We start from the raw sequence: 12,433 nt of genomic DNA, 5'->3' as shown, positions 1-12,433 counted from the left end.
GGATTTTCATCACAATTCATTCATGGGTGTTTTATCTTCAAGGTTTGGACGGGTTACATTAAAAAAAGTTCCTCTCAGGGGCTGTTCAAGTATTATGTAAGCACTATAGGGGGGCAGGGGGGTCTTTGCTTTGCTTACTTTTGATAACATGGGGGGGTGGGGGGGTCGAGATAGTGATTACTCAGCACTGCTCAGCAGTAGTTATTTTTTTTTACACATTGGTAACCCACACATTGTCTATGTTTGAAAACCGAATACATGTTCGGGGATTCCCACAAATAATTAATACGTTTAGGTACTCGCTTAAAAAACAGAATACATTAACAGAAAAATGCATATAGGTACCAATTTTTACGTAAGCATGGGAGGGGGGGGGGGGGGGGTAAGAGCTTTGCTTACTTTTGGTGACAAGGGGAAGAGGGGGTAAATAATTGTAATAAATCTGCTTACGTAATACTTGAACGGCCCCTTATGTACTTATTTATTTTGTCGTCCCTTACACATACTGCAAAAAGCGTTTTTACAAATCCTGTGAATGTCCTAAACAATTAATCGAGTGTCCCAAGAGGCTAAGCAGTATTTTTTGTGGCTTTACCTTTCTGTTTGTGGAACCTATTAATTTTTTTTTTTTGTTAACACCTCTTCTTCCTGGAGATATTTAGATTTTACCAATGCATTTAGCCTTTTGGTGGTAGCTTTTGTCATAGTCCATGTTTCGATGCCGTAGAATAAAATTGGTAGCACACAACACCGCACAATTCACGTAATTAATTCAATCAACAAGTTACTTTGATTTTGAATTGTTAAATATCTACATAAGTGACTTTAATTAATCAATATGAATTTGTTTTCCAGATATTGACGAGTGTGCCGCCATTCCCGGCCTGTGTTCAGGAGGAAAGTGCGTCAACAGTATCGGTTCCTTCTCCTGCGAGTGTCCGGCCGGCCAAACCAGAAACATTGAAACCAACAATTGCGAGGATAAAAATGAATGCGAAGATGAGAATATTTGTAAGGTACGTAATTCAGCAAGTAATCAATATTTCACATGTTTTGAGCAGTCTCGTTATATTACATCTGCAGACTTACATTACCTAACATTAAACTAAATTTATCCGATATTTTTTTTTTATTGAAGAAGATAATGCTAACAAATTTAAACGAAACATGAAACAGAACAAGAGAATAAAATGATAACGGTCTCAACTGGGAATCGAATGCAGGATCTTTGTCTTACAGGGACAACGTCTTTATCCACTCGACCATTGGGACCTAATTATTATTCAGTCAAACTTGGTTATAACGAGCACGAGGGACTGACTAAATTTGCTCCTTATAGCCATTAATCATTATATCCAAAATAGGTTTTTTAAAATTCATATGTACCTACCTTCCTCTACTATCAATATAGTTGCATAAGTTCAGTATATTTTCAAAATACGAGTAAGTACATTGATGTGTATCTCTATGAGTAGGTACTACTTATTAAAAAAATAAATTATAAAAATACACTTTTATTACTCAAATTTATTATCAATAATTGTTTACAATTATTGATAATAAATTTGCTCAATTTACTCTTCAAAACAATCAATGCATTATAATAAATTATCATCACCTGGTTTAAGGCTTCCAAGAAAAATATCAGTAAATTGTCTCTCTTATTATTACTATCTTATGCGTACTGTAACTACCGATTTTTTGGTAGTTTGTTGCGATTGTTTTGGTTTTCGGTATTAAAATTTTACTTGTCGCAAACCAGTGATGCACAACCCCCGGCCCCATTCTCAGACCCGCATGTCAATTTCATACGGCTCACTTGGCTAAAGAGAAAAATCTGAATGTTTGGGAATATTGGCTTGAGAACATTTTTTTAGAGTTTTGCTTAATTTACCCTGCATTTCCCGAATGGAACCAAATTGCAGAGCATGAAAAAAATCAACACAAACCTTAACTCTTGAATTTCGCTGTCAACCCCTCCCCCTTAAAGAAAACAAAAAAAATCCGCTTGTAGGTCGCGGCCTGTTTGAAAAATAGGCAAAACGGCACCCCTCTGCTGAAAAAGTTGTGCATCACTATAAAAATTTACCCCGTGCAGGGATGTAGGTACTCGAAACTAGGTACCTTCATAAACATATTTATCGGTTTTTAAAACAAAATTGACGATGAGTTGTAATACAAAAGAAAACGGAACAAATTTGCGAAGCTCAAATTTCGCATAACTTTCGCAGATTTTATGACAATTTTACATTGTGCCCGATGGATAGCAATGGCTCACATAGCCGACAATCTTACACAGTTAGTGCCATAAAAATATGAATCCATCCCTAACGGGATAGGAAATTCCCGCCAGCCGCCGTTGTGTGCCGGATATTCAGCTAACCGTTACTTCGAGAATAATTTTTGAATAATTCCCAACTATATTTTTAGACCCAACGCCCCATTCATGTATTCAGAAATTGTGTTGACAAAATTATTTGCTCGGTATAGGAGTGAATCAACCACGTTACAGTCTCAAAGTACAGTCTATAATTTTATGAAGATAAGCCAGAACTAAAATATCGTTTTGTAATTGCCGTGATCGTTATAACCAAGTTCGAATGTGCGTCGTATTTGCCAATCTCATATTTCAAATTCAGAATTAACAATATTATCTTGCAACTAATTTTTCCCACAAATTTTTTTGATTTGCAGAATGGTAAATGTGTAAATACGGAAGGATCATATTACTGCCTCTGCAATCCTCATTTCATCCAGAGTCCTGATAAGAAGTTCTGCGTTGGTAAGTAACTTTATCCTTTTGTAATATTGCTGGATAATTCTTTATATTTGCTAGATTAGATTCTTGATAGCTTTATTGTATTTAATTGGTATGCTTAAATTGAAGTAGGTACTTTCGTAAATATTTTAATGTGCTAGTTATATCTTTAAAGAGGTTTAAAGTAAGGTAGGTAATCATTTTGAAAGAAAAGTTGTTTTAATGGAGGGAAAATACAAGGTGACGCAAAAGTAATCACTCAATGTTTTTTGGCTGTAATTTTTTTTATAAATGAAAGGCTTTGGTTCTGCTTGTGGATTATGTTTATTTGATGTCTGAATTTTTTTTCCATGGCATTATTTATGGCTATTTTTTAGATTTATTTAAAAAACTTTTTTTATGCATAGCACAAAGGATAACAAATTATTCCAAGCAATAATTAGTCGCCTGAAATATCGATGGAATTCCCGTCGGCGGGATTTATTATTACTCGGTAGATATTTTCAATTTGTTTGTGTTTTCGATATTTCAGGTGACTAATTATTGCTCATAATAATTGATTATTATTTATGGCATTATTTTTCCATCACTTTTGCCAGAACTTCCGGCAATAAGTTCTCGCATTCGTGACGGATATTCTCTTTGAGGGCTTTAAGAGTCTGGCGCTTGTTGACATAAACCCGTGACTTCAAAAAACCACACAAAAAGAAGTCTGGAGCGGTCAAATCGGGTGATCTTGCTGGCCCATACCAGAGATGAATTATTCCGCAAAAAAATGGAAACAATTATTCCGCATTCTTGAGGAGTACAGCGTTCCATGACTCATCAACGTGTGTTCTGCATCTGTTTACTTCACAAATATCCAAGCAGAATTGACATTTGCCACCATTTACAAAAATTATAGAATCTTCCAAAAGGGTGATTACTTTTGTGCCGCCTTGTAGTATTGAGGACGGTAAAAAGTGTAAGGTGAAAATTTGGGGTTAGATTGTAAATTAGTTACAATCATGGTGTTGGTGAAATGATGCGATAAGTTTAATTTTAAGATGATTAGGAAAGGAAGAGAATTCTTAAATTTATGCAACATTATGTAACTCAATTTAGTTGATTAGTTTGTTGTCAATACAAATCGATTAAAAAAAACTGCAATAGTTGATTCAAAGATACTGTTATCCTCTTGGAACCATTCCCATACATTTTGTATATATTGCAACAGGTGTACAACTATTGACTCATTCAAATGGCATTTCAGGATTATGTATTTCGCTTTCTTAACTTAACAATCACTTATTGTTTTTCAGATGGTCGCCTTAGCACTTGTTTCACATACAGATCTCAAGATGGAGAGTGCTCCAATAGTCTGTCCATGAGATTGTCCAATAGAGATTGCTGCTGCGGAAAGAACATGGGGAGAGGATGGGGTGACTACTGTGAACCTTGCCCGCAGCCTGGAGAAGGTACCATAAATACTCAAGATATAGAATCATTGTAATGTCTATGAGTTGGTTTAACTTATTCCCAATAAACTGCAGACCCCGGGTGACAAACAGCAAATGAACATCTTTATTTTTATCTACATGGATTATTTAAAAAAAAAAAATCATTTGTTTCATACAGGACGCCCTGAGGAAATTATTTTCCATCATGGCCTATATCATATTTGAGGATGCTGGGTCTTTTTTTTATACACATAACTTTAAAAAGATTATGCTTTATCTTTACGATGCGATCACCCAACATTAGGTCAAGGTAATTACGATGCGACCACCCAACATTAGGTCAAGGTAATTACGATGCGACCACCCAACATTAGGTCAAGGTGATTAACAAAATTTCACAAAAAAACATTCTGTTCAAAACAAATAATGTGAATAGTTACCTACTTATTTATGTTACAATCTCTGTATCTGACTCCAATAGCTAATTGTTTTCTAGATCAACTTCAATCTTACAACAAGGTGTAACCGTATAAGTATAGAGTGGAATATACTCTCGGTATCAAATCTGAATAGCCACATACTTCCCAGTTTCTTCTTCTCCTTCTCCTTCCCCTCCCCAGTGCCTTCAGCCTCACAACATACCCATATTGGCAATGCTGTAGTCTCACTAGCTCCAGACGGTTGGGAGCAGTTGTGACTCTTGTGTGGTATTCACATAAAAAAGGAAATATAGGAGAGGAAGTTCTGTGAAGTTTGAGGGAAGTGGGTAGGGTCAGTGTGTCCAGTAGTGACAGATGTATGAATAGCTACAACCATTGATGTATTATACTAGATTAGCCCTGTCTAGTTAAATTCATTTTAAAAATAACGCCACGTAGCGTACGTCACAAATATGGAGATGAACTTAACAACCCAACTCTGTTTAAACTCCTTGTACAAGCGTTCAAATTCGTAAGCGAAACCACGGAGAATTTGTTGTCAGAGGTGTTGTAATATGGACATAATTCAAATTTAAATATTTGGAACTGGGTTATTTTTGTGATTGAAAAAATGAACTTGCCCAGCATAGCTGAGAAGCAAAATAGCTTACTCTAGACCAACAAAAGGTAAAACGCAATGCATAATGCCCATTTCGCATTGCGACACAATGCCTGGGCCTTTTCATAAATGTGCACGTGAACCAAACCAAAATTGTGTTGGAGTTATTTTTAAATGAATATGCCGTGTCTAGTATAATTTTGTCTATGGCTACAACTGATGTCATGATGTATGTATACCAGCTGACTAAACACCAACCTCCTTCCCATCATCAGAGCAGTCCCCAAAACAAAGCGCACTCTGGTATTCTAGTCGCAGCGGGATAGGATTACTCCTAACTGATATTATGCAATCGTTCTTCATTCCAGCTGACTACAACAGTCTCTGTCTATGGAGCAGCCTCGGAGTCAAGAAGATCGGTGGTGGAGGTTCGGGGGGCACCAAGAGCTGGGAGTCCGGCAGCCGACCCGGCCATGGCAAAGACTTTGAGAATGGGGGCAGCGTGTCCCACCATTGGGATGACAGAGGCAGGGGCTTCGACAGTGACTCGAACACCTTCCATCCCACCCCACCGGGCGCTTTCAGGGTTAACGAGTGCCTGTTCAGGAAGGATATCTGCGGGCTCGGGAAGTGCATCGATACGGAAGATGGGTGAGTTTGATACAATTCGTATATGTGTATGATCAACCAGCATCCAGGATTCAAATCGATCATAAATTTACAAAGTGTAAATGCAATATAGCTCAAACAATTGTTTTTAACCACGCGTTTTCTTATTTTTCATATTTTAGCTTATATCAAACTTCATCAGGATATAAATAATAACTAAATACTAAGACAAAGTAAGCGCTTATATATAGATACGAAGACAGAGGGAGACATAATATTACATATTACAAAAGAGTATATTATACTAGACTTGAAAGAGATGACCTAATTGATAATTAATAAGTGGGAGGGGGAAAACAATACATAGCTGTGATAATGAACCTACAGTATAATTTACATTATACTGTATGCCAAAAAGTGATTAGTGATTTTATGTTTAATGTAACAGATCATACTAAAGCATATTATCCTTTATATCATCAATGTTGTGTTTGTCTGTAATTAGTGATAGTATCAACCATGTTAAATGTACTTGTATTTGCGAGAGCTTTGATATGAAGCACCACAATCCTAAAAAAAAAAAAAATTATAAAAACAAATACAAGAATTACACATATAATAATAATTAACGACATAAAAAAAACAATTTAACATACACACAATTTTTCATCGTAGCTCCTAAAATCTTTGACCTCATCTCATTTGACCTGAAAACCTAAAAACCGTGAGTTAACCCCATTCCTTTAAAAAACAAATTACGAAATGGATCCTTACACACGGAATACATTACAACTACAATACCCATTCATTCTACACTCTATCAATTTAATCAACTTTCAGACAAAACCTAATATATCCTTATTCCCTAACTTAGCGGTATAGTATGTACACAATTAATTAGTGTGATCTATTTACTAATAACTTCTCAAATTTTTCATCTTCTTATAATTCTCTAACTTCTCCATCCTCTTCTTGCAACCCAAACTAGCTATACATTATTTTTCTTTTTTATATTATGTATAGTAATGTATAGATTCTATGTCTGCAAACTGTAAAATTCGAATTATGGAATTTTTTTTTTGTTTTTTATTAAGGATTTTATCAATTAATTCCGAGTTAAAACCATTATTTGATGCTATATGTTTTATTAGGGATAATTCATTTGCAAAATTAACAGTAGACAGTGGCACAGAAAATAATCTATGGATCATTGAGTGGTATGCTGAGTGTTTATGAGAGATGGGATGATTAGATGTATTGTTGGTATATTATATTAAATTCTTTTCATACATAATAGGTGTTAATGCTTCCCTACATTTTCTAGACCTCACGCTAACTCTGAAGAATAATAGAATTGAATTCAATATTATTATTTTGGTATATAGTTATTATTTATATCCTGATGAAGCTTGATCTAAGCGAAACCGGTCCAAATGAAAAATAAGAAAAATTCGTGGTTAAAAACAAAGTTATTGATTTAATTATAAACAGTCTAACCACAAAGTAATTGCTTCATGTAAAAAAAAAGAAAAGAAATATAGCTCATTTCCAGCTTCTCTTTCTCGTTATAAGTTAGCCATTGAATTGATATTATTTTTTTCTATCATGATATATTTTTGGGATATTATGCCATGTTGCGCTTCCTACTTCTTTAGCCAATGTTTCGGTCACCATTACAGTGTCCATCATCATGGCAGATTTGTAAATTGTGGTGAAATGTGTGTTTATGTTAAACCCTATCGACTTTCCGGGATGTGATGTATCTTTCAATTAGGTTGTGTACTATTCAGAGGCGGCTCTAAAGATCCAGTCGTGGTAGGTCATTTGAAAAATATGTGTGACTAATCTTTATTTGATATTGTGAAAAATACCTATATATTATTATCTATATCAATTTGTTATAGTAAATTGGAAATAAATACACAATCCATGTACTGGCAAATTATTTTTAAGATATTAAGTTTTAATGTAGTTGTGCACAACATTAAAGTAAATAAAATAAGAGTTTGATTCTATTTTTCAATGATCTTTTACGTTTTTTGTTTCGTTTCATTCAACATAAATAATTACTCCAAACCTTTCCCGAACTATCCAATTGAAAAACAACCATTGTTCCACACACTACAAGCGTGTAAAATGAAAACCCGACATTTGTTTATGTCACCATCTCTGTAAAACGTATAATATTCATCATGTTGTCTCCCCCACGGTCATGACCTAAGCGTCCTTAAGCTTTCTTCAGTACCTAATTTTTACTTCGACGAAAAATATAGTGCCATCTTGTTTATACTATGGCGCTTATAGGGATAGAAGATGCCAAAGTGGACATTCTTTAAATTGACCCAGCGAATCGTGTGGACTTGTGAATGAAAGCTTCTATTAGAGACAACAGATGTCACTGCTAGTCACTCGCGGCCGCCGCTGTTTCGAGTTAAATTTTAAATAAATTAAGAATAAGGCCAGTTGTTTTGATGCAAATAATTGATTATTAGTGTTGTCTTATAATTTTGGGGGGTCAAACACCAATTGACCTAAGGGAAGAACCGCCACTGGTACTATTTCTATTTTTTTCTATTGTTCATTCCAGTTACGATTGCGAATGCTTCAAAGGCGCCGAGCTCGACGACATAGACGGCCGCCCAGTTTGCGTGGACATAGACGAATGTTCCAGAGGACTCTGTCAAGGCGGCCAATGCACCAATCACCCCAACAGCTTTGAATGCCTCTGTCCCCCCGGCTTTGACGTGTCAAATGATGGAAAACGTTGCACCGACAAAGACGAATGCTCATTATCCGGCATGTGCAATAACGGCATCTGCATTAACATTGACGGCAGCTTTAAATGTCAATGTAAGAACGGATTCAAACTCAGCACTACAGGGAGGGCATGTATCGATATAGACGAGTGTTACGAGAACCCGAGGATTTGTCTCAATGGACGTTGCGAAAATACACCTGGGTCGTACAAGTGCTTCTGTGATAATGGCTTCACAGAGTCAGAGGATGGCGCATTCTGTGTTGATTTGAACGAGTGTTTGAGTACAGGTTTGTTATTTTTTTTAATGCCCTTTACGAAACATACAACAAGTTCACCACAGATCATTGTACTAAACATATTTTTACTATTTATTTGGCTCTCTGTTTTACCATACGTAGTTTGAATTAACTGTTTATAAAATAGGTAATATATTTCCTTTCAAAAACAGTATTCACTTCAGTCACCAATGCCCATATTATGGTGAGGAATTGGGCCTTGGCAAAGCATTACAAATCATATTATATTTTAAAAAAACTTTCAACAAATTACAATACATAATACATATTTTGCGTAACTTTCTTTTTGGTTGTATATTTTACAGGAATGTGCGACCACGGTAAGTGTGTCAATATTGAAGGTTCCTTCCAATGCGTGTGTGACTCGGGCTACAGGATTGGGCCCGACCGCAAGCACTGCATCGACATTGACGAGTGCCTGAGCAGCCCGTGCCAGAGTGGCAAGTGCATCAACTCGCAGGGCAGTTTCCGCTGTGAATGCACGCCTGGATTCAACCTGGGACCTGACGGAAGATCTTGCTTAGGTAAAAAGAAATATTTTACAGGACATCGAGAAAAGATTTTGCCTTAAATTCTCCACGTTTTGAACCAACAGAAATTTCTCATTTGTTACCTTTTAACCATTTAGGCCTCAGCCATTTTTTATTTAAAAAAACCCCATTTGTTTACCTAAACACCGCTCGACAAATCAGTTTAGAAATCCACCACATGCTGTTTGATTTGATATTTTAAATTTATCATTATATTTTTACTACAAAAAAAAAATTGACGATCTAAGATGACACAGGTATTGACTTTCCAAATCACTTACATCAAACGTCAACCTCCGTTAAATGATTAAGATTATTGCTTCACAAATGATTAGAATGACAAAAGGTTCCTCAAACAGACTTTCCTCATTTCATTGTGCTTCGTAGTTCATAGTCTTTATGTAAGAGTTTGTTCTGTTAAAAATACACCGAAATAAACCAGTCTATGCAACATTCATCTAATGACTCGAGGTTGCTGTGTATAATACCGACTGATTAAACTCCAATCTTTTTTCTATCAGAGAGCGTGTTCTAAATCCGGGTATAAGTACAGTGAAACCTCTGTCTATCGTTTTTGAAGCGACCTGTTGAAAAAAACGATAAATGCGGGGTTATAAAAAAAGTCTAGATTCACACAAATGTCGTATCACTTGAGTGAGGTGCACAGATATCTACAAACAATAAAACATTTCTTTGTTTTACGCCCATTTCCGAATTAACCATCAACCCTTAAAAAACAAATAAAAAGTGTTCATAGTCGTCTAAGCTTCTGCGATATTCCAATGACAAGCGGCTCGCTCATCGGTTCCATTACTATTTGACATAACACAACACGGAGATCCTCTCTTTCCACCCTTAACGACCACGGCAGAACTCGCCCTTTAACGATATTGTGTCTTGGAAGAATTTCCACAATAAAAAGATTGTACACATGCAGCGCTGTATTTGAATGACAACTAATGACTAATGTCAAAAATTTCAAATGTTCTTCACATTGTTTTTGAGTATCGTTAATCTAAACAAAGCATTTAGCAACGAAATATGGGTTTGTATGTTCGACCGGTCAGTGGTTGAGTGGGCATAGCGCTTGGGTCTCACCCGAGCGTCGCGTGTTCGATTCCTCGGCTGGCTAAGTCCTCCATCAAAGCAACATTTTCGGCTTTCTGTGGTGGTAGTAGGAGATTTTCAAACATTGTTGGGTTATTCGTAACCTGGGAATGTTTGTCTTTCTTTTTAAAAATTACAATAATAAAATTACAATTACAATGTTCATATTCTGAAAAACGCTTGATCAAGTAAAATATGTAGAACAAAAACTGATGCATAGAGGAACGATCGATGTGATCTATTTAAATTTCTATTGAAGTAGTATACATGTTAATCTCTTATACCTTTTATTTATTTATATAGACAACAGGCGAGATCTCTGCTACTCGCAATACAAAGACGGGCAATGCCTAAACCCCACATCCATGGCAGTCACCAAGTCTTCATGCTGCTGCTGCACCATCATCACTGGCCATCCCATGGGCTGGGGGACCACTTGTCAGGCCTGCCCCATCCCAGGAACCCAGGAGTTCGAAGTTCTGTGCCCCCACGGACCAGGAATCACCTTCAACGGGAATGATATCAATGAGTGCACGCAGAATCCCGATGTTTGTAAAAACGGCGCCTGTGAAAACCTGATGGGGACTCATAGGTGTATCTGTGATCCCGGATATCATGTAGATGCCACTGGAAAGGTGTGCTCCGATGTTAATGAGTGCGAATTGGAAGATTCTGTAAGTATTTACCTTTCAGAAATACATAGCAATAATTTATTATGGTCCTGCGCTGACAGCTCATTGTAACTATCTTTCTATCAAATGGGTCCTTTGTGATAAAGAGAGAAAGAGTGTACAACGGAGCTATCGGCCTTTTTATTGAAAAAAATTGTTGTCAGATTTATAAACTTATCTGTTCAATCGGGATCATGATTACTTAAATGCTTAATGCTTTTGAACGAGTCACACTCGCGTTAAATGTATTCCAATTTTATAGTGAGTTTACAGTTACATTTTTACAATTATATGTATAAAACAAAAAAAAATTAAAATTTTACAGAAATATATCAAAAGAAAATTATGAAAAATATAAATAACAATTTTAAAAGTCTAGAATAATATATCATTGTAAGCTAATACAAATTAATTCTTTCAGTAAGCCAAGTCTTAACACGAGTAAGGCTCGTCAAAAGTTAGTGATGTATTTTGCGCAGTTTGAATTTGCCTGCAGTTTGCCTCAGAGATCGGTTGTGTTTTTGAGCTGCTTATTTCGTTTTTACTATATTGTTTTCACATTTTCGTGTACGTAGGAATGCATCGTTTTATTTAACCTGATTTTTTTTAAAACACTTTTTATCAAAAAAACCTAGCATTAAGTGGTTAACTATTTTAGACAGAAAAAAAATTGTTGAATAAATTAATAATTTTTTATTTCATCCTTTTGAATCTGTATTAAAGAATTTATAAATCTACAAGTGTGAATCAAAAAATGACGCATTAATTTATAGTTTTATCCGAGGTTATGAAAGACTTAGGACGGGTTGTTTCGGAGAATTTGAACAATTTATCAAATTTCAACGTTCATTTTCAAGTTCTGTGATAGATTTTTCAAGCTCTGTTTTTATTTCAGTTCTGTCAAAAAACTAGCCTATAATAATATAATAACAAAACTTGAATAGGACTTTCACAGAACCCGAAAACTAATGTTGAAATTTGATGAATTTTTTAAATTCTCCAAAACAACCCGTCCTTAGGACCAGTTGTTTCACTAAATTTTAACAATTCATTAAATTTCGAAGTTAATTTTCGGGTTCTGTGAAAGTTCTGTTATTACTGCAGTTGTGCGAAGCAACTAACTGGCCCATACTGATATAATAACAGAACTTCCACAGAACCTGAAAATTAACATTGAAATTTGATGAATTGTTCAAATTCTGTGAAACAATCCGTTCCTAGCTTTTG

The 12,433-nt window shown here is 35.6% G+C and overlaps 1 protein-coding gene across 2 annotated transcripts in view; it reads left to right on the top strand.

Annotated features, from left to right (window-relative positions):
• Positions 1–12,433, top strand: part of LOC149425952 (fibrillin-2-like) — a 171,129-nt gene that overhangs the window by 109,677 nt on the left and 49,019 nt on the right. For both annotated transcript variants that reach the window (XM_089642468.1, XM_089642460.1), the window contains exons 8-14: positions 856–1,016; positions 2,695–2,782; positions 4,060–4,215; positions 5,604–5,886; positions 8,432–8,889; positions 9,204–9,422; positions 10,839–11,209. In XM_089642468.1, the coding sequence (XP_089498594.1) occupies positions 856–1,016; positions 2,695–2,782; positions 4,060–4,215; positions 5,604–5,886; positions 8,432–8,889; positions 9,204–9,422; positions 10,839–11,209 (1,736 nt within the window). The remainder of the gene's footprint in view (positions 1–855; positions 1,017–2,694; positions 2,783–4,059; positions 4,216–5,603; positions 5,887–8,431; positions 8,890–9,203; positions 9,423–10,838; positions 11,210–12,433) is intronic.

Source organism: Hesperophylax consimilis, chromosome 2 (assembly GCF_061612785.1).
Source record: "Hesperophylax consimilis isolate HC1 chromosome 2, BYU_Hcon_1.0, whole genome shotgun sequence".
NCBI classification, from domain to species: domain Eukaryota; kingdom Metazoa; phylum Arthropoda; class Insecta; order Trichoptera; family Limnephilidae; genus Hesperophylax; species Hesperophylax consimilis.
This window is presented reverse-complemented; position numbering and strand designations above follow the sequence as displayed.